The sequence below is a fragment of the Anomalospiza imberbis genome, chromosome 1 (genome assembly GCF_031753505.1).
Source record: "Anomalospiza imberbis isolate Cuckoo-Finch-1a 21T00152 chromosome 1, ASM3175350v1, whole genome shotgun sequence".
Classification (NCBI taxonomy): Eukaryota; Metazoa; Chordata; class Aves; order Passeriformes; family Viduidae; genus Anomalospiza; species Anomalospiza imberbis.
The window spans coordinates 117379892-117402640 of record NC_089681.1 but is presented as its reverse complement, the minus strand read 5'-3'; the positions used below and the strand labels follow the sequence as shown (position 1 = coordinate 117402640).

The following is a 22749-nucleotide window of genomic DNA, read 5'->3' as shown; positions in this document are numbered from 1 at the left end:
AAAAACACTTGACTTTAACACTTGAGATGTCTGATCCTTGATATTATATCATTTGGTAATAGAAGCATTAATTTGTAAAATTATTTCTTTATTTATTATTTAATCACGAGGGCTTCTTTCTGTCTTTTTTTTTTTTTTCCTTTAAACGTTGAGTAAGTCCACTGAACCTTAAAATGTCCCTTACTTTCTCCTTAGAGCAGCAAACCTCTGGCTTAAAGTCAACTGAGTTTTTGTCCCAGCAGGAGTGACTACATGTGGTCGACTGTGATTTGTTCTCTGCAGAATTGCATTTCAGGGATATGGGCTAGGTTGAGGCAAGATGTAATGGTTGGACAGGCTAGCATCTATGCATTTGGTACTCATGGCACTGCTCCAGATCTGTGAGCTTGCTCTTTAGATGTATGTTGTCATCATAACTGTAATGAGGCTGTTCGTACTGTACTTTTGGAAGCAGTGCAGTATAAAAGTCTTCAGTCTGCTGAGAGCTAGATATTTTGGCTGATCTTCAGCTTGCAGTGTATAAACACATTCCTCTCTGTTTTTTCATTTTATTCTTCCACTTTCCCTTTTCCTCCCTTCCTTCTCCTCAAGGACATAGACTTTGGCTATATTTTTCACAACTGCGTGAAGCTAGAAATCCGAGCAGATGCCTGTGCCACCGCCACCGCCACCACCTCCTCCTCCACCAGCTCCACCACCTTCTGGAGGGCCCCCTCCACCACCACCTTCTGGAGGGCCCCCTGCACCACCACCACCACCACTGGTAAGACTGACTTTTCATTCCTGTGAGCAAAAGCTTAGCTGTAGTAGCCAGCTCAGAGCCCACAGGATTTTAGCATGGATATTCATAGCAAATATCTGGGACAGATGTTTGTTTTGCTGGCACTGGTTCTGTTCATTACAGCAGTGGTCTCCAAAGCGGGGTGTGTGAGATGATCCATTGGTGTGTGGGATGAAAATACTGCAGCTTCGGTTATACATGTGTATACTTTATAACTAAATAAACCTATCTATTTTGGGGTGCATGTGCAAAAATTTGTTACTGCTAGGAGTGCATGATCAAAAGGTTTTAAGAGGATTAGAGTGCATATGGTGAGAATTTAGCATTTGTGAATACTTTTCCAGCCAAAGGGAATTAATTTTTGCATTGGTAATGTACAGATGGTAAGTATTAATTTCTTCATCCTTTTTCTTACAGCTCCTATTAAGACTCACAGTGTTCAGCTGTACATTTTGCCCTTTCTAGCACACGGTGTCTTCCTGGGGATACAGCACAATATTCTTTTGTACATGTGCAGGAACAATTACAGCTTGTAGCAGATCATTACTGCGTGTGTCATGAAGCAGAACATGTGCCTTGCCAGCATGTTTGCAATAAGAGGAGGATGCTCTGGGTGAACTTTCAGGGTATTACATTTTCATACCTTCACAGTCAATTATTGTACCTATGGTAAAACCTGTTTAAGCAATTCCATGAATTCTGTGATCAGTTGGTCATAACCTATTTCTGCATTGAAATTCTTAGACTTTTTTTGAAAGAGCGGAACCTGGTACAGTTGTGTTTAAGTCATAAAATCTCTCCTGACTTTTTTTCATATATTTTTCTATCACTGCTCTGGTTATTTGCAGAGTACGTTAGTCTGCGTAGCAAAACAGTACATGGTACTTAAAATGTACTTCAAATGTACTTCAAGTTTATTTTTTTAAGAACAACATTTCACCCTTGCATTCCCTGGCATCTTTGCCTGTTTTGTTCCCCGGAAGGTTGGTTGATTTTTTTTGTTATTATTCATAATGCTCTTATTTTATCTTTTTTTTTCCAGAAGGCGGTTTCTTTGCAAGTTTCTTTCTGCTACTTTACAGGCTGAACCATTTTGTAAAACTCCCCATGAGTTGTGGAGATGAAGAAGAGGAGGATAAAGACAGCAAATCAAATAAGACGTGTTTGATTCTTTTCAGCATTCAGATTAAAGTTTGGCACCAGGAGCAGTGTTTCCAATTAGCAATTTTCTGGGCTGGTACACAACCTATACTTAGATGCTGAAATAAGTGGGCAGCATATTGTGAGCAGCTTAATGCTCACAACTGCAAATAAAGTCAACGGAAGCCACAAATGTTCTTATCCTAATAAATTTAGATCAGTAAAGTATCTACAGACATTTTTAGACTCCTCTAATATACGCCAATTGGAAATGACTTGAGAAAGCTAAAAGGACCCCTAAGGATCATTATGAACAAGTTCAGGATTTTTTTGTTTCCCCTTCCCTTTTCTGACTACTAAATCCATTACTGTGATAGGGTTTTGACACAAGAAGGCTTGTTTTCATATTGTAGTTGGGTCATTCTGTTTCAAATGGGGCGATCTCTGTATAAGATAAGCAGAATTTGGAGTCAGCACAATCTTGGTGACATGATACATGCTAGATGTGTTTCTAGTTATTGTCTGATATCAAAGCTTTGCTTTTAATAAGTCTTGATACTAAAAAGAGTATCAACAGAAATAATATAAAATCAACAGAAATAATTAATAAAATAGCATGGCAGGACATTGTTTTTTCTGCAACAGCAAAATTACTTTTCCCTGTCATAACTGAATGAGAGACAGGACAAGGAATCTGCCTGGTGAATTCAGCAGAAGTTCAGAGTAAGAGACAGCTCTCCAGCTGGTGCCAAGTTACAGAGCAAAACCTTATAGTTGGGGAGTCTGCAGAAACTTGCTACAGACCCTATTTTCTTTTACAGGAAAGCCCTTTCCTAGAAATTGGCATTTGTCTTTTACAGTTGCTAATCTGCCCAGTTGTTGTTACACCTACAAGATCTACAGTTAGGGGATGGAAGAAGGAAAAAATTTAACAGGCATATAGCTTTAAGGAAAAACTTCAAAGGAAATAAGTTATTATATGGCCAACAGCTGGAAAAGTTCCAAAGTAAACAGCACAGTGATTTTTATTATACTGATATGATTAAATCAGAGTAAGATTTGCATGTTAGCAATTAAAAGTTAGATTTTAATTTTACTATTAATATGTGGGTGAGCCACTAGTTTAATTTCAGTGATTTATATTAAAAGAAAAATGTCTGTGTGTAGGTGGGGGCTTTAGGGTTTTCATGTAGTTTTTCATGATTGTATTGCAGGGGTACCATGGACTTGTCTTGCTTTTCTAGTTATGGATGAGAAACATACTTTCCTCTTGCTTTCACTATCAAGAGAATTTTAGTAGAAGTAGTCACTGCATTATCTTTTTCTCTGCACATTTTCTTTGTGAATATTGTGAGCCTTGATCCCAAATAATTTTGCAGTCCTTCATGGAAATTCTAATAACTGTTGTCACATTTTTGTCCTGCTAACTCCTTCTTTTCTTAAGGCAGAAGAAAGTTCCTTCCTAGTGTTTTTTTGGCCTTGTTCCTACTGTTTCCTAAAACTTTTGGACTTGCTGATATTCTGTAAGTACTTGTACTGATTTTTTTTTTCACAAAAGTTGTTACAAGGCAATAAAAAGTGATTTGGAGATGGCATTTAAGACATGCTAAGAGCCACCCGTGCCCAACAGCCAAAAAGCTACTGGCTGTTAGACCAAACTTAAAAGGAAACAAATTCCTGGATTTCTCAGGACAGAATGGTGGGATGTCTGCTGTAGCAGATGTAGGTGGCTGAGTCAAAATGTAAATATAGCTAATTAGATTCATTGACTAGGTCTTCAAATGCCTGCCTTCTGGGGGTGATAGAGATTAGAGGGGTGAGTAGGCAGAATAAAACTATGCCCTGATGTATTTTCTGGCACTGGCTTACAGAATTAAATTCTCTTCATGTTCCCTTTTCCTCTACACCTTAACAAAGTACACTTAGATAGGAGGATTTTTCTAAAGCTCTTTTAATTTATGGGCATGTCATGTAAGGTGGGTTTTTTTAATTGAGTTTTTGTTGGTGTTCTTGGGGAAGAGGGTGGTAGGTTTGGCATTTTTTGAAGCTTTCTCTTCATGAAAACTTAATTTTATTCTCACTCTATTTCTTTTACCATTCCTGCCTTTAAGCTTGGCATATATGAGGCAAGCAGGTTAGTTTTGGTTTGTCACATTTTCTGGAGTAGGTGTCACCACTGAGATGGATTAAAATTTTTCTCTACTTAATTTTCCAAGAAAAGGATCAAGAGAGAATTTTGCTTTGATAAACCCTGTTGACTTATTACATGCAGTGAAGGCTGCTTACTGCTGTGTGGCCTCTGTATATATGAATTTGTAATGTTAAGATCAGTCATCACCTATTAAAATGTTAATATTGGAGGAAGTGTGGATGCGTAGCAGCCCTGCTGGGTTGTGCCTTACTCAGAGATGTTTGTTTAATGATTCATATGTTTGTGGAGTTTAAGAAAATACTTCTGTTCTCTTTAGAATTGTTATGATTAAAGTCTTAGCATAGAAATTAACCCCCAAAATCACAAAGGATCAGGTGATTAAAGCTCATGAAGTAGCACCAGGTGTTTATTTGCTGCCTTGTGGCACATTAGAAACAATGATAGCAGAAGGAGAAAGTAATATGCTTACTTTGATGATTGAAATATGAAATTTGAAGCAATGATGAATGCTAGACTAGCATGTAGATTAATCTTAATGATTACCTCATTCTTATTTAGTTAAAATTTTTTAAAAATTAAAACCAGAATTACTGTTGTAGATAAACCTGTCAGTGTTTGTTATTCTCTTCTTATTTTCTACTCTGTAATTGAAAACTCAGAAAGGCAATTCCTCATGATATAATGCTGTGATAAAAGCATAATTTACACAGAAGAAGGATTTCCAAGGTTCAGAAAAACATCACCTGATAGTTTTCCTTGGGGAGATGTTTTTTTCCCCTCCTTCATGCAGTTGTTAGATTGAAAACCTTGCTAAGCTGTTTCAGCCTTCATAAGAAATTCAGAGAGCTACAGTGCTCATCTGAAGTTGTGTAGGAGTTGGTTTTGCTCCTGTGACATTTAGCACTACTGTTCTTTGGAAAGAGAACAAACAGCATATGTAAAACATCTTGGCTGAAGATAATGATGATTTATGGTATTTTGATTTGGTCTTACCAAATATAGTATGAGCGAATGTGCACAAATGAGCCCTCATATGTATAAATTTTTGGTCATGCTTGCTAATTATTTATTGTAAAATTAAAGTAATCTCTTAAGTTTTTATTCAGACCCCTAGACATGCAAGTGCAATAGTGAAAGAAAGCATTGTGCATGGTGCCAATAGCAAAATAGTTAGGAATGTGTTTATTAAAATTTTATCTGAGCTGTAAGATCATATTTAGTACTTTGTCATGGAGTCTAGGGAGCTACTAAAGCACAATATTTATTGCTGACAGGTAAAACACACCAGAGTGAGAGAAAGTTCAGGCTTGGTAATCTTGTTGGTGATTGACTCATCATACAGACTGTGGTAAGGGCTGGACAAAGCACAGCTGAAATTTTTGAGTGCTTTGTTCCAGAAATAATAAAGGATACTGATTTATAGTGTTTTAATAATACATCTCACACCAGTCTGCTTTCATAAATAAGTGAGAGTCAATCATGTAGAAAAAAAAATGCTGTGTCTTTGTGTGGTTTATTTGACTAAATTTTCAGCTGTTGGAAAATTGGGATTGCATAGCTGTGGTGTCTCAAAATGTTGCTGCTGTAGCCTTCTACTCTTGTAGTCAAGAAATACAGAAAGGATAAATGAGAGCTGTGAAATGAGGGGAAGATGAAAAAAACCCCATAAATACTAGGTTGGCATTGCTCTGTTTCACCTGGACAGGTACAGGGGCATGGATTGCATATAGTTCCTAGGTGCTAATCTTCTTGAATGCCTCACTTGAGAACTCTTATGTCACTGTTTTAAATGTATTTAGATAATGAGTTCTGTTTTGCAGGTTTCTTCATAATGTCATGTGTTCTACATGTCTGAGTGGAATGCATTTGAAGAGCATTCTTTCTCTTTGTATTTCATCTTTATAATATACGACTATGGAAATTGCAGAGTAGATTTACCAGCTGTAAATGATCGAGCCCAGGTGCCAGAAGCAGCCTAGCTGCAGATAACTAATAGGTTAGTTTACCATTCTAATCACAAAGTAATAATGCCCTTAAAAGTCAGTACCCCATCTCTAGTGTATGCAGTGGTTACATATTAAATTCCATCTGTCAATTAATATTATACTTTTAGCCTTTTAATTAAAAGAGAACTCAAAATTATAGCAAGACTTCTCCGAATGGCTGGAAGGTGAGAGCGCAAGAAATGCTGGTTTCTCATTATTCTCTCTTGGGTTAACCATAATTTTGTGTGGATGCTAAAAGGCATTTCAGAATGATCAGTAGCTTCTGCACAGGTAAGTGGGTATGAGAAATAGCCTAGCATTCTTAGAGAGAGATTAAATTGTGATGTGTGTAGGTTGTTACCAGCTGAAATTTTTGTTACCACTACTCATGGTATCCCTTGTCATTCTGGGGACTCTGCTATGGTAGACAGAGAGAATAAACAATGTCTAGTGTCACCAGCTCCCATGGCAATGTTTTCAGCCTTGTACTGTTTGACATTTTCATTGCAATGCCAGGCCCTCAGATTTTCTTGTTTATGTAATAGTTTTCCCTTTCTTTTCATTGATGCAAAGGCTATCATAGGTCTTTGAATCCCAAAATTTTAGAAATCAAAAAATGAAGTCCAAAATTAGCTTTTGAAACCAGTCCCAGGGTATTTTTGGTGTTTGACTTGTGATCTTTCTGGACTGCTGGGAAACACTTTTAGAGTAGTTAAAATTTTATACTGCCTTCATTTTGGTGGCTTCTGTTACTGCATGTTCTCTTTTAGTACAATAGTCAGAATTTACATTTAAAATGTGGGTGTCAGAAAGTTAAATACCTGCAGAAAAGCTCAGCAGGTACAAATGATCCTACTTACTCTGTTGCATTTTTTGTGTTCAGGTACAGAAATCTAGCAACCCACACTGGAAAACCTTAAGTACACCCTAGTGAATAACCCCCCCTGCTCCATTTGAGGCAGGAGCAATTGAACCCTATAGTATACAAGATTTTATATTATCTGATCCAGCAGTGCTAGCATAAGGTGCAGAGGGTTTATTGGGTGCAGTGGCATTGATTCCTGGTGGTGTTTGAAATGAGCACTGGCAACATAGATTTAGAAGAAAGTTGCTCCTGCTGTGCTGGTTTTATTTGTTCTGTTCCCTGCCATTGTGTGTGGTGGTAGCTTCAAGCAGGTGCAGAGCAGGCACCAGGCTCTGCTAACACTGAAAGGCCTCACTATTTGGGACTAAAGCCAGGACTGGTGATGCCTATAGTGCCAGGAAGGGATCTGTAACAACTTTTGCACGACTTCCCTAGCTGGGAGCTGAGAAACAAGGTCGGTGTGGACACAGCCTATCTAAGTACACACATTGCTTGATGACCTTTTCAACCTGGCAGGCTCAGACTGCAGAACTTTGTGTGATGGAGGCTGAGATCATGGTTAATCAGTGCTGAGCTGGGTGTAGGTGGAATTGTCAAGTGCTGGTTCTGTCATTCTGTTGAAACAATGATTTCATTAGCTGCCAGGAAGCTGTTTGGCAGATCCCGTCATGTGGGTTCCCTCAGAAAAGTTGGCTGGAGAGTGACCTCTCACGTGGGAAGCTTTTGAAGCTCAGCTTGCTAGAAGGCTGAGAGTGCCACATTTGCCCAGGCAGATCAGGTGCCAAGAATTAATTAGTTTTGTCCTATGCTACCGCAGAAACACAGAAGTGGCACTGATCTTGCAAATGGCTATGCAGGTGGAGTCTTGCACTGTGGTGAGGTCTCCCATAATTAAAAAGCTTTAAATCAGAGGTCAGAGCTCTCTTGTGAACTGAGGTACCAGAAACCTCTCCAAAACTGTCAGGTACCAGATCTCCCAAGCTTGTTTAGAAACAAGCAGTTTAAAATATTTAAAATAAAAGAACACATCTACTTTGTTGTTGAGACTTGTTGGGTTTTTCCTTAAAATGGAAGGGGAGATTATTTGGATTATTTTATTTTGTATTTGACAGTGCATGAGTGAAACCACCCTTGATGCATATGTAATGAAAATACAAGAAGGATGACAATGATTTTCTCTATGGTACTTCTGTTTGTGATGTGCTGGAAACTGGGTTTATTATTTTAATAAATTATTTCTTTTTGTTGCTACTGCTTTTCTTGGCACATTCCTGGTAGAGACTTTAGCTGCTGGTTTGAGAATTCTTTGTAAAAGCAATGCTCTTGCCTGCTGGGCAAACTGTTTCTGCTGCAAAATCATTAATTCCTGGCATAATTCTAAACTAGTAATAGTGGATTGACCTTGGAATCAAGACCCAAATTCCTCTGGAGTTTCAGATTTCATGCTGAGCTACAAAAGGAGAGGTGACTTTTATAATCCTGTGCTATGTCAAGGAAGACATGCTGATCAGTTTACACTGAGATTTCTGATCAACATCCATGTTTTGCTTTGTACCAAAACAACCCCATTCTTTTAATAAAAAGTTATGACATTGTAGTTTGTTAGACTGTTCTGGCATCTTACTGGCAATATTACTTTTTTCTTTCAGTTCTGCTTTTGAAAAGGATGCAGTCTTTGAGGAGCTGAATTCATTTAAATACCTTAGTCCTGATGGTTACAGAAATCTCCTTATGGAACACTTGTGGTCAGCAGCTTGTGCTTAAGTGGAAGGAAGCTACAGAGTAGGTTGCTTGCAAGCAGGTCTCCCCTGTTCTTGGTCCACTCTTTTTTATCATCAGTGGTCCCAGAAGGGTATTTTATCAGACTCGTGCCCTTCGAGGCCCCTTACTCAAGGTCTGCTCTGCCACACTGCTGTGAACATCAACCCGATGCCTGGCTTTCCTTCAAAAGAGTAGGAGATTTATGGCTGGATGAGGACCCAGTCATCATCTCTCCCTTCATGCTCCCCTGCTTGGAAAGTCTTGTGGTGCCATATGGGTAGTAAGAACACTCATCATCCTTCCTCAGATGGTTTACCAACCACAAACAAGCTGTGTTTTTCTCTCATATGCTCAGCTATCTCTGACATGATGCACATACTGCATTAGGCAGCTAGCTTACCTTTTTTGTCTGCTTTCCTGAAAAATCTGTATTTGTTTACACCAGAATTTTCGTTATTTTTAATATTGAAATAATATTTGGAAAATTTTTTTATATTTCCTGTGGTTTCTGCTCTTTCTTGATGCTTTATACCGACTTTATTTAAGGTTTAGATGTTTCAGTTGTCTCTCATTATTGACAAACATTTTCTTTGACCATACCTGGCACTATCACATTACTGACTGCAGTGCCTCCACAGCTCTTGCTTGTTTTGCCCTACCTGCTGTTTTAGATGCTGGTTTTAATTGTCCATTGTCACGTTTGTAAGCTTTTTCTCTCACATTTTTTAGTTTAAGTTGGGTCTATGAATCATGACAGAGAAGGCCAGACTGACTCCGGGACATATCCCTCCCACCCTCCCCCACCCCCCCCCCCCCATAAATATTTGTTTCTGTGATCAAATATCCTTTATCCTAGAGCTTTCTGCTTAGTCTTTATCTTGCTGCACTCTTTCCCTTCCTTAAAAGCCAAACCTGAGGTGTTTCATGCTGCAGTGGTGAAAATCACTTGCCTCAGCCTGGATCTGTGCAAGTTTGGCTGAGCATGGCAGAGAAAAATAAGAAAGCAAGGGGTTTCCTCAATCTCTTTTTCCACTAAAATGTATACTGCTTATGCCTTCTGCCAGTACCTGTGCTTGATCATTGCATTGAATCTGGGGGATTTTGTTTATGGGGAAAAAAATTGGTAATGGGAGAGAAGAAGGTTAATTACCACCAGATTCATAGAAATAATTTATATTGTCAGCAACAGAGAGAGCTCTCATTCTGCCCATAATAAAATTCTGATGTGAAATGTATTTATTGATTGATGTCTTTAATGTTATCATTATATGTCTCAGAAAATAATTAGGGACAAGCTAAATATATTTTGACTTTTTTTGTTTTAGTTTTTATCTAGTTCAGATAAATAATTTTCTTCACAGGTGTCTTCCCAGTGTTTCCTGTAAAATGTGACAAGGAGAAGGAATATACTATGAGGATACAATTCATTGCACATTAGAAGTGTAAATACTCAGTACTATAAAGTTCTCTGAGTAAAAGTATGTAGTGCCTTTGGATGGAATAATGTTTTATTTTATCTTACTTATGGCTCCTATCTAATTTAGAGTTCTAGTACTAGATCCTCTTTTCATATCACTTGATGGGTTTACTCTGAAAGAAAGGCCCATGACTGCCTGCCTGCTGGATTGTCCAGAAGGCTAGAGATACATTTTTCCTGCAGCTGTCCTGTTTATGTATATCTGTATTACCCTGAAGTACTTTACAAATGCATTCAAGAGCATATTTAAAATCAGAGTAAATGCAAGCCATTTATGGTACAATATGTATGAACTGTGACTGAACTACCTGTCCAGAGGATTTTCCCTTTTCTGTGTGCAGGGGTACTCTTTAAAATCTGAAGATTATAATTAGTATCAATATAAACTTTTTCAAATGGCTGGTACCTTCTGCATTTACATCACTTTAGTATCTGAGCACATACGTCTCTTAAATATTTTAAGTATTGTAGGAGCCCAGAGGGTAGGTCGATGGTCCCATCTGTCTTGCAGGATGTAAAGTGACATTTTGAAGGTGATGCAAATATCACAGCTGAGTGTACCCAGAAATGGAACTCATTACCATGCATTTCAGTCAGTTTTCCCTAGAAAAAGTCTCTCCATTCTTAATTTGTCTGATACAATTCAATTTAGGGTGTTAAGATTGTGATTATTCAGGCTCAAACCTGGAGTGGTCCATGTATAGAAAGTGTAAAAATAGAGAGTTGTTCTTCTAAACTAAACAATCCACTTTCACAGAACTCCTAACTGGATGAAGCTGCTACAAAGCACTGGCTGTGTCCCTCCAGCACAGGGTACTGCACATCACCAAGTAGCTCTGCACAGAACCTGGTAACTTGTGCTTCACAAAAGACACTTCTGCCAAAGAGGATCCAGCCTTGATCTGAAGTATTATCAAGAGATTGTTAATCTGCTGCTGTCTGTGGCATGTCTGTTTGCATCTCACATTAATGCATCAAATGCCTGTCTCTGCTGCCTGAGTCCTCACGACCATTCCCAGTACAGGGTGTGATGTGCAGGCAGACCACCCCTCAGACTTCAGGGCTGACAGTCAAAACAGAGGTGCCAAAATCTGAGCTGCTGTCTCCAGGTTTCCACAATGTAATTTTAAAAATCTGGAGACTAGAACTGAGCTTGTGATTCCATTTTTGCTCACACTGTTTTTTTTTTTTTTGAGAGAGAGATTCCATTTTTGCTCACACTGTTTTTTCTTTTCTCCTCCAAAGAAATATTGGAGGAGTACACTATCCCTCCTTGTCATACTTGCTAATTCAGGCTTGCTGCTGGAGCCCCCTTCCAGGTCCAGGATTGTGGGACTTGGAATGCAGGCTTTAGTTTCAGAGATATGACCATTATTTGTAATCCTGTCACTTTCAGTTTTACATTTGACATTTTTATATTGTGCATTTTCTTTCTCCTTTCCCCCCTCCACGTCAGCAGTGAGGAAACATGTTTTGGTTTGTTGTTCTTTTCAAATGGACTCAAGCTGCAGTGGTTTAGATCTCTCTCTATATTAATGCTGTCCTCATTCATATTTCCACTAGTCTAAGTTACCAGCTTCAAATTCTGAAATGTTTATTTCCAGCATTGATGATTTACAGTCTGAAACATCACTCTAAAAATATGATTTGAAGGAATTTTCCTATTTACAGGTATTTTGAAGACCTGACAGGTAGCCTAATCATTAGTCCTATACTTTACTGCATATCATAGCTGAGTGTGTAATTTCAGACACTGAAGACAAAACATGGTGGAGCTGGGTGAGAGGAAAAGGAAGTAATTCTTATGTTCAGGCTATTTACATGTGTGGTTTGTTCCATTCTTCTAGTTTCTATGTACTGAAGGTGACATTCATTGTGTCTGAAATAGTAGCAGAATAACCTAGTGGTTGCTAAGGTAATGAGAACCCACTGTTCCCTTACCAATTCCTGTAAATAAAGTATGGAATTTAATTTCACTCTGTGTTACCTGAGGCAGCTCTGGCATCCGATAAAACAAATGATCTTTGCATTCTTCTCCACTTCCCTTCTGATTTTCATTGAAATACTGAGATGGTTCTCTTTTTGTAAATAAATGAGGCTGCCCTGCAGATGGTGGGGTAGAAAGTAGCCTTAGAATTACATCTTTTGTCTCGCAGCTGTTTTCCCTCTGTGACTTAAAATGTATTTGTCTTCCTGCTGAAACACTACTATTGCATGTGATCAGAGCTGAAGATCTGACAGCCATAAGAGTTCTCTTTGTTTTTCTCTTAATGCAGAACTTGCATGTTTGTTATCTGTGCTTGTGCTACGGATTGCAAGCACAGCATGAGTCTGAATCCAAGATTTAGTTGTTCATCAAAGAAAGGAAGGTTGTCTCAAAAAACAATATGGTAAATCCAGGAATTTGCAAATGCTGGACACCAGTAGATGATGAGATACTTACCTGGTGAAATGCTTCTTGGCAAGGATTATTACTGGCCTTGGGAGTGCAGGCAGCAAACAAGAAATCCAAAGGAGCTGTGACTGCCGTGCAACCAGGCAACACTACACCCCAGACCATCTTGACTTTGTAATGGAAAAAGAGAATCCATGTCAAGCTACTCAGCAGCTAATCAATCATCCGAGTCCACCAGGCTGGGCACGGAAGATTGAATCTCTTATGTACATGAAGAGGAAGAAGAAACAGCTGGGGCATGGGATGGAGTTATGCTTGGAGTAAGGGAATCTGCTGTAAGAGAGAGGCAGCTGGTTATGCTGCATTATGGATTGGCAGTACTCTTCCTGCTCTTTTATGTCACAAATTTTTGTCTCGCTTGTGTTACACTGATATCAAGTCATGGGTCACTTGCCACAAGTTGCCACAAGTGGGTTATTTTAGCCTAATAGCTGTCTGGATATCAAGACTTTATATTCAATAGCCTGTCTGCCCAGAGAAGTAGATCTGGGAGGTGAAGTGGACAGCTGGCATAATATATGGACACTTGAACCCGGAAATGAAAGACAGCTGCTGGATCTAATTTTAAACATAGCTCTTGATCAGATCCCTCTAGATCCTGCTTGTCCTGCTACAGCAAAGTCATTAGTGGGAGTAGAGAGAAAAGAAGTTGCAGATACGGGTAAAGAGCTTTTGCGAGGAAGGGAATCACCTTTGTTCCAGTTATGGTATTTCCATTTTTCACAGTAAGTATTGTCAGCTTCCAGAGAAGGGGAGTGGAAATGGTTTGTGGCTGGTACGAGGTCTAACGCCGCTGACACAGGCAGCTCTTCTGGGCCTCGTAATGGCCAGTGGGACTCCCTGTTCTGCAAATACGAGGGCAGGCAGCGCTGTTTCAAACGAGGAAAATGTAACACAGTGGGGCTTTTCCTAACATTTTAAAGTAACACGTGGTTACATAGCACCAGGTTGTAATTCCGTGTTTTTACATCAGGGCTCGGGAATGCGGGGCGTCAGCGGCGGTCTGGAGCTCCATCTAGCGGGCCGTAGCAAATTCCGCTGGCTGGGTTTTGATTTTTTTAGCAAGAACGAAAATAACCACGAATAATATCGTACTGATAGAATTCTGCACTTGGGATTAGCCAGTTAGACACGTTATTAGTTCAGCAGCTGGTTGAGTGTTTTCAAGTTTCTGTTTTGCTTTCAGAATGCCATTACCAAGCTGGGTTGCTTTTGGGTTTTTTTCCAAGTGTGACGGTATTGTTCAGCTTTATTACAACTATGATGCTAAAATTAAAGGCTATGGAAACATTTATGGTACTCGTTCTCTTTAGAGAGTTAGCTAACCTCTGGGAGTTTTGGAAGAAAGCAGAACATTGCTCCTCTGATGCGAAGATTCTCCTCTATTAGATTGCTCTGTTAATCACAATAGGTTTAGGAATAGCAGCTTTGCTGTTTATTATCTGCTTTTAAAAAGTGAAGCATCCAATTTTTTAAAGATACGGTTTTTTTAACAATAAACTTGAAGAAATAAGAATAAAATTTTTTGTTTGTTTTATTAAAAAACTTTAAACTGCAACTTGACTTTACATTTAGCAAGCTTGATTAGGATAGAAACGTTACTAAAATATAATTGTATTATTCTAAAGGCATTCTACTTAAACTGGTGTTAATCTCCAGTACAGAGAAACAATCTAAATAAGTTAATAATCACATTCAAATATAAGTGCAGCATGCATTTATCTCTTTTCCTAAGAAAAGTGATAAAACAGATATTTATTATAATTTGACATATAAAAATTTTGATGTAAGGCATTGTAAATATTATGATAAGAGCTGACAGAGGAAGTTGGAGCTGGAGTAGTGGGACAGAGGCCATAAATGGCCAAATGAGGTCACATTTCATTTAAGCATGCCTCCTAATTTGCTTTCAACAGCATTAGCACAACTCGTATTAGTTTTGTGTTATATTTAAATTTTCAGCTTTTCTGCCTCCTGCACAACCAAATGTTCCTGTTGATTCGACTCAAAGGCTTGGGAGTGACAGCTGCCAGGGAGGGCTTATTTCAAATCTTCTATCCCATGTTCGCCTGTGTATCCTTTCTAAACGTGCGTTTTTGTCTGTACCTCCCATCTAAAGCTCTTACTGTCAACAGGCAAGCTCAGAGATACCAAAATTGCGAAAGGAAGACCAGAAAGCACGAAATGCACTCTTGGCTGATATCCAGCAGGGAACTCGCCTAAGGAAAGTGACCCAAATCAACGACCGCAGTGCACCACAGATTGAAAGTGAGCACTGGCTCCTCAGCAAGGCCCTGGGGGGGCTTTGCTGAAGCCTCGGGTGTGGGTGGAGGTCAGAGGGACAGTTTCTTACTGAAGGGCAGGTTTGAAGGTCAGCAAAAGTCTGCATCATTGTATGGCTTTAGGATGCGGGGAGGGAACACTTTCGAAACGTGCATCCTGCTCTGAGATCAATGACTGTTAACACTTCATGGGAAGTCTCCAACTGGTTATCACCTTAACAAGCATTCCTTGTTCCAAAATAAATCCTTGAGAGCATTTCAATAAAATAATTAGGTGGGAATTTCTGGCTCTAGCAGAAGAATTGTTCTTTATTAGATTAAAAGAAAAAATATGCTGAAAAATTCTGTAGACATAAATTCAGTATTAGGCCTAACACAGCTACTTCTTGGTGTCACGATTTGCATGAGGGTGAAGAGCACCAGAGGGTGCTGTGCTCCAAGGTACAGGTCAGAGAGGGATGGCAGTTCTTGTATAGCAGTACAGGGAAAAGTTTGGTCTTGACTGTTTGCTGCCACCAAGCCTTAGCAGTCTCAGGGCAAAGATGAAAAGATTTTCTGATATACACTGCATTTTCATTCTTTTTAACAGAACCCAAAGGAGCTAATAGAGATGGAGGTAACCCAGCTGTTAATAAAGGTGGCTCTCAGCAGCCTCTGGGAGGGTTATTTGCTGGTGGCTTTCCTGTTCTCAGACCAGCAGGCCAGAGGGACATGACAGGTAAAGGCTTCATTTGTATGAAAGCAGAGCTGGGTGGGCAGAAATTTGGGATGAAAAGTACTTTGGGATTAGCTTTACTGATTAATTTTTACTGGGTTTTTGTTGGGTTTTTTTGTTGGTTTTTTTTTTCCTGAATGCTTAGTTCATCATGTGACCATGGAATGCTCAATTAATAATGTGATTGAAGCCACCTTTCTAGATCTCAGGTGCCTTATTCCTTAAAAAGTAAATAAAATGCTACCTCCACACTTGGTAAGAAAGAGAGTAAATAGATTTCTTTAGCTGAGGTTTTTACATTATTTTAATGAAAACTTTTAATTGTGTCTTGAATATAATATTGAAATCTGAGCTTATCAGTTTCAGCACAAATGGCAAAGGCATATTCCTTCCCTCCACTAGTGTATATTTCTGTGATATTACAGTCTTGGGTATTACTTTAAAGATTCATATTAAAGATTTTTGTTCTCTGGATTTTATAGAGTATAGCTTTGATCCAGCAAGGTAATTTACTGATCAGAAAAATAAGGGTATTGTTGCTTCACAATGAGAGAGGGAAGGCACATGGGGAGCCCCACTGCTGCTTTCACCTCAAGAAGTGCCAGTATCAATGAGGGATGACTTTTATAGTCTCAGTAATGACTTCTGGCTCTGTTGAGCAGCTGGTGCCTGCTCAGGCAACACAGAGCAAAGTATGTTTTTGTAGGGGAAGACAGAATTCGGCTCTGCCTTAAGGTTTTTTGCTCCCAAAAGGCAAGCCAAAGATGCACAGCACTGTATGTGGTGGGGCTTTTGACATAGCTTCAGTGGCAGTAAATACTTTTAGTTGCTCTTTAAACTATGGCCATGCCTATCAGACTATGTGAGTGTTGAATGAGATGCCTTTTTTGACATCTTGCTTTGTGATAAATCCTTGACATTTACTCAGGAAAAGACATTTTGTAAGTTCAAGAGTCTTCAGGCATTTGCTGTTAAAAAGGAAATACCAGAACCTGTGCCTTCCAGAAAGCCTTTGAGGCATTACTTTTAACAGCTTGGCTTTTATCCATGGAGTTGAGGTTTCTGTAACATTAGTGTGAATTTTTTGATCCTAAGCAAGCATTTAACTTGAAGGATGCCAGTTGATGTGTGCCAAACTGCTTGCGTACTTTTCACCAGGACTCTCGATGCCCAGCAGGCTGTACCAGGCAAAATGAGGCTGGCATGAAGGGCCCCAAACTCTGCAGAAAAGTTCCTTCTCCTTAGACGGTTTCATTCTGCAGAAGCAGAGGAGCAGGGAGGGGAGCAGGGTCTCCCAGCAGGTCGTCATATAACTAAGCAGAATCCCTGGTGCCCACTGGAATGCATCACCTCCTCAGCCCCATTACAGCGTGGGCAACCAGGGTGAATGAGTTTGATCCCTCCGCGTATCCACGAGGGAGGGGAAGATGAAGAGCTTGCCTTTATCGCTGTTCGGTCTGAGGAGTGGGAACGCAATCCCGGTGTGTAACATGTGATACCTGGTTTCCAACAGGGAGGCCTGGGCAGCTCTCCGGAGGCCGAGCAGCATCCCCCAGACCCTCCGCGCCGCCGAGCAGCAGCGCTGCCAAGGCGAACAGCAACCCCTCGCCCCCGGCCGAGGGTCCAGGAGCAGCTGTCCCACCGGAGATTCCCGGCACCTCCCGAGCAGCAGGAGCGGGCCCCGGGCGGCTCAGCCTGCCCGCCCCCCCTCCGCCGCCTCCCGCTTCCAGCAAACCTTCCCTCACCTTCCCTCCTCCTCCGCCTGTGCCCCCTCCGGCCGATCGCCCTGCCAAGGCGGTGACCCCCGGCGCCGCTGCCCCGGCCCCGCTCCCTCCCCCTCAGGCTGACAAACCCACCAAGCCTCAAGCAGGCGCTTCGCACCCGCCGCCGCCGCCCCCTCCTCCTCCTCCTCCCCCGCTGCCCCCCGTGCCCCCCTGCGGGCTGCCGGGCAGGGCCGCCGAGGCCTCTGCGGCCGCCGCCGCTCCGGCCGAAGGAAGGGACTGTCCCCTGCCCCCGCCACCGCCCCCGCCTCCTCCGCCGCCACACGCCCAACCCCCGCCCCCGAACCGGCTCTCCTTTCCCCCCTCCCCGGCCTTCAGTGGTGCCGACGTGCCCCCTCCGCTGCCCCCCAAGTCTCCCCACTTGCTGTCACAGGTCCATAAGCCAAGCAGCATCCAGTCGCTGCCGCTGCCACCCACCCCCGGCCTCCCTCAGCCCGCAGCCGTGGCGGAGACCAGGAAGAAGAGACCCGGCCGAGGCGCAGGTGAGAGAGGCACCTCCGAAGGAATGAGGTTTTTCCCTCCCTTCGGCTAGCGGGGAAAATCACAGAATGATTTGGGTTGGAACAGGACCTTGAAGATGACTTAGTTCTTCAAGGCCGCCTTCCAGCCGAAACCATTCTATTGCACTGGTGGCTGGAGAGCGTGGAGGGGCAGGGATGAGGAGCACACATGGGATGAATACCCACAGGTTGCACGGCTCGTGACGAACTCTCAAAACATCCGGCTTTTTGAGATGCCAGGCAATTCTTAGCACTGGGCACACATGCCTTATCGTTTAAGCTGCCACTCTTGGAAGCAACATGCTGATCAGTGGAGACGAAGTCTTAAGACCACTGGGCTGCTTCTTGCTTTTGTGTTGGCATTGGTGTGTTGGCATTGGTGTGTCTCCAGCAGTGCAGTGGGTGGTACCTGACAGGCTCAGGTGGGGGAGCAGACTGCACACCACGGTGTCTGCCAGGTCAGCAGCTGCTCATGTGCCAGCCTGCCTAGCACAGCCCTCTACAGCTGTGCCCATGCAGGAGCAATATTGGCAACAGCTGGGAAACGCTAGAGAACATAATGAAACAGAGATGGGGCAGGTACCAGCCGAAGATGAGCAAAAGCAAATCTGGCTGCAGCCCTCTGCTGTTCAACAAAGGGGAGCAGCCAGTGCCTCCTGTGATCAAGGTGGTTGGGCCAAAGGTTTCTCCAACTACTTGGGAAGTGAGGTATTATCCAGTATGTCCTTGAGTAGATGATAGAAGGAAATTTTGTTAGACTCCTCTAATGTAATGAAAATATTAAGAAAGATGAGCCTAGATTTGTGTGGGTTTGAGAAATGGAGACAGCTACTTAACAGGGAACATCCGAAAATGTTCTGTACCCTGTATTTTAGCAGCCACATGTCAGGAGAAAGATTACTGGTTCCCTTTGAGAGCCAGGGGAAAGGCTGTGTAAGTACAGCAGATCAGGTGCCTTGTGGTGGTGATTAATGCTGCTCAGAACTCTCTGATGAGCTGTTACTATGTCGAGATGCCCATTTCTAATGGTAGTTCAATTTGTATGTTTTCCATAAAATTACCCTGCCTGTCCCTTGTTATGTAGGAGGGTAAGGAGTTTTGAAAGGCTGCTAACTTGGAGGACTTGGGCTCCCTCCCCCTCACACAGCTCCTGTGGTAGGTCTTCCAGATGTAAACTTTGATGACCCTTGCAACTCCTCAGTGAAATGCACAAGACTAATGGCAATTCCATTGCATAGCTGCCAAAGTGTCAGGAGATTTTCTTTTAGGCATACCACCTAGTGTGGTTGTTTTGTTGATTTCCTTTGCTTAAAAAGCAAAGGAAAGTTTTGTTGATTTCCTTTGCTTGTTCTTGTGAAAGTGGAAGGATAATCTTCCCTTCCAGACTGGGATAAAACCACACTTCAGAATGTCACACTTTCCTTAAAACTGGAAATGGAAAGCCCCAGCCAATTCCAGTAGTGGCTTAATTTAATACTCAATGCTACAAATCTGTGGTCAGGCTTGGCAAACAACAGCTATGGGTATGTTTGCCTCAAACACTGCATTCTTTCTACACGCCCTCCACTCTTTTGTAGTTTGCTGTTGGTTTAAGTCATTATGATGTTTATATGCTGGTCTCCTGGGTTTTTTTTTAAAGGAACCGGTGCTGGGAAGCTGGTCACACCTCCACAGCCACCTGCAAGATCCCCAACAACTGAACTTACAAGCAAATCTGGAGTCTCAGCCTGGGCTACAGCTCATGACCCCTACACACCACTTAAAAATGGAAATATGCACATCATTGGTAATATCATTAAATTAAATCTCTTGCCCTTAGTTAATAATTTTAGTACAAAAGCCTATGTGTGTCTCAGACCTCAAAAACTCACTCAAGATTTTGTCCTAGCAATAACAGGGTAGTATAATAGAAACATTTTTGTACAACCTTATACAATTATAGAAAATTAAGGCTTTTTCAAAAAGGATTTGAATTCAGTCAGTAGAAAAGCACACACTACCTCCAAAGTTACTTAAAAATATGAAGAGTTCCCATAGTGTGCTTATATTACCATTCTTCAAACCAGATCATGGACATTTAAAGGTTTCACTCCTATAGGGCAAAGACCACTAAGAATTACTTTTGTGGTCTGATGAATTGGCCATTCATTCTTGTTCATAGCTACATGTCTTGAAAACTACCAATGAATACCTCTATTACCACAATACCATCAATGCAGAAAACTGGAACAGCAGCCAGAAGCTTAACTTCAGTTTTAATAGCAGGCAATGTTTGCAATTAAGGCAAAAAACTTGGGTGGCTGACACAAGTTTATACATGTTTTTTACAGAATGCTTTTTGCAGAAAGAGCCACTATCAGTTCCAGGAGAAAATAAGCCAGCATTTTTAATTGAAATTACTTGTGGCAACATTGTAGGGTTTTGGTTTTTTTAGTTTTGTTTGTTTGTTTGGGTTTTGGGGTTTTGGTTTGTTTTTTGTTGTTGTTGTTTTAAGTTTTTCTCTAGCAGCAGCTAATGTTTATTTCTGTGAAACTTCCCAGATGACTTTGAATCGAAATTTACTTTCCATTCTGTGGAAGATTTCCCTCCACCTGATGAATTCAAACCATTTCAGAAAACATATCCCAGCAAGATACCCAGAGGTAAGTGTGTAAACATGGAAAGATCTGATCATTATCAAGAGGTTTAAAAATGGGGATGCAAAATAAAGAACTGAACCAGCATTAGCATAACTGGACTGCTAGCATTGGCACAGAGAGGAATGGGATTTGTCACAGTGGCAACAGGGACCAAAGATATAATGAAAAGCACTTAGTTACTTTAGAGTATTAGCTAAAAACAAATTATGTGGCTGGACATGCGGCCTGTGTTTTTAGATTGCTAAATTTGCAAGGCCTGTGATGTTAAAAACAGTCATATTGTAAAAACAGACTTGGGCAGCTACTGAGTTTGATTTTTTTGTTTACTAACTTGTGAAATTGCAGAGAAAGATGATTTGATCCATGTCTTCTATTATGTATTTTGATTTAAATCCTGTGCATGGTGTTTTACACACCTGAGTAACAAAGAGACTTAGTACCTCAACTTTGTCAGGAAGTGATAAATGGCTGAACCTTGCTTTATTTTTTTTCCTCCTTTCTTAACTTAGTAACTTAGAATCAGGTCACTGATGTAAGAGCAGTTCACCTATCCAGTTTTGAAAATGGGTAGTTGAAAGTGCCAAAAGATCTCATGCCCATATTATGCTTTTTTATAAAACCTAGTTTTCTGTATTATTAGATCTCCAACTTTTAATTAACCTTTTGTTTTGTTTCCATGCTAAGGTACTTAGCATGAGTTTTCATAACAGCCTCATTCAGGCTAAATAGTCTGCTGTATATTCTGACTTTTTACTGAAGGGTTGCAGAACACAAGCAATATATGTGTTTATGTATGTAAACATATGTATGTATATATCAGGGGTAGCAGATAAATGAAGTGTCCCTGCATTTAAGTGCATCCAAAATACCTATTTAAAATCTGTCCTATCTATTTGCAGATCCCTCTAAAAATCCTCCATTAAGAACACACGTGAGATGAGAAGAGTCTTCTGATGTTCTCTGGACTAGTGTTAAAAAAGAAGATCAAAATAATATATTAAGAAGAAGGGGTCCCTGTTGCAGTGATAGATTGTACTTGAGTCACAAGTACTGCAATATTAAGATTTCTATAAACTGTAAACCAATATAAATTATGCCTTTTGAACTGGCCTACATACTACAGGAATGTTAGTACAGGCTTTTAAATTACTGTATATAGGTGAATATTTTTTAAGCAAAGCAGCATAAAATTTAAATTCTTTGTAGTGTTAAAACAATTCTTATTGTGCTGACAATGTTACCTCAGAAGCTTTTGTGCTACGTGCCTGTAGTTCTTTTTTTCCCTTCCATCATAATTTCTGGAAATTCTCCAGTTCTAATTTAGATATTTTTTCAATTAACTGTCAAACTAATATGCTATCTTTAGTCCATTTTTATGTTTCCTCACTTCTTCCATTCTGCCTGGCCTCAGATTGCAGCAGGATGTCACTTTCATGAAGAGATGGGCCCACAATCCTTTTCTCATGAAGCATGAAGAGAAGATGCCAAGGAGCTGTGGCTGCTAATCAGCATACCTCCTAATGATTACGTATCCTTATAGGATAGTGTCTGAAGAAGCCCAGCTGGGTAGGGTGGTCATGGACTTGACAAACATGACAGAACCTTTCTGATGATGCGTATGTAAGGATGAGCGTGAACCTTTCTGATGATGCGTGATGAGCGTATGTAAGGACACGTGTCCTGTCTTTTCCTGCTGGCACAGTGGCTATTTACCATTTCTGCTATAGATTGCCTTTACCCAGCAATTACAAAGCCTTTGGATGAGGGGTCCAAAACCTACATTTTAGAGCTACTACTATTTGCTAGCAGTGAAAGTTCATTGTCCAAAACACACCACATGGAACACTCAGCCCCCAAAGTGGTTGTTGTGTCAAATAGAGTTGGTTGGGAAAAGTAACAACCTATCAGCAGACAAGACTTGAACTACTGCTTTAAATATTCAGACCTTGGGTAAGGTCTTTGGATCACAGATGTTTAGATATGGTTCTAAGATGTCTATTTGTAGCATTTATTGCCCTTATTCTTGTGCATTGGGAGGAGTGGTGTCAGGGAAGTGATCTTCCCTGCTCAGCACTAGACCATACCTGGTCTGTGGCCACATGTCCAAATTCTAGGCTCCCCAGTGCAAAGAATACAAGGCCATACTGAAGAGAGTCCTACAAAAGGCCACAAAGGTGATGAAAGGGCTGGAGCATATCTCCTATGAGGAAAGGCTG

General features: G+C 40.8%; 1 protein-coding gene across 3 annotated transcripts; it reads left to right on the top strand.

Annotated features, from left to right (window-relative positions):
- Positions 1–182: 182 nt before the first annotated feature.
- Positions 183–21885, top strand: WIPF3 (WAS/WASL interacting protein family member 3). Of its 3 annotated transcripts, none has more exons than XM_068207883.1 (7): positions 183–763; positions 14752–14884; positions 15488–15616; positions 17124–17876; positions 19534–19680; positions 20435–20536; positions 21433–21885. In XM_068207883.1, exons 1-7 carry the CDS (start codon positions 647–649, stop codon positions 21471–21473), a joined length of 1422 nt encoding a protein of 473 aa, XP_068063984.1. In that variant the 5' UTR covers positions 183–646; the 3' UTR covers positions 21474–21885. The 3 variants fall into 3 exon arrangements, with proteins under 3 accessions (XP_068063984.1, XP_068063994.1, XP_068064004.1); XM_068207893.1 differs by having other exon boundaries at positions 184–763; positions 17127–17876; XM_068207903.1 differs by lacking the exon at positions 183–763 and adding an exon at positions 12978–13341.
- Positions 21886–22749: the final 864 nt, after the last annotated feature.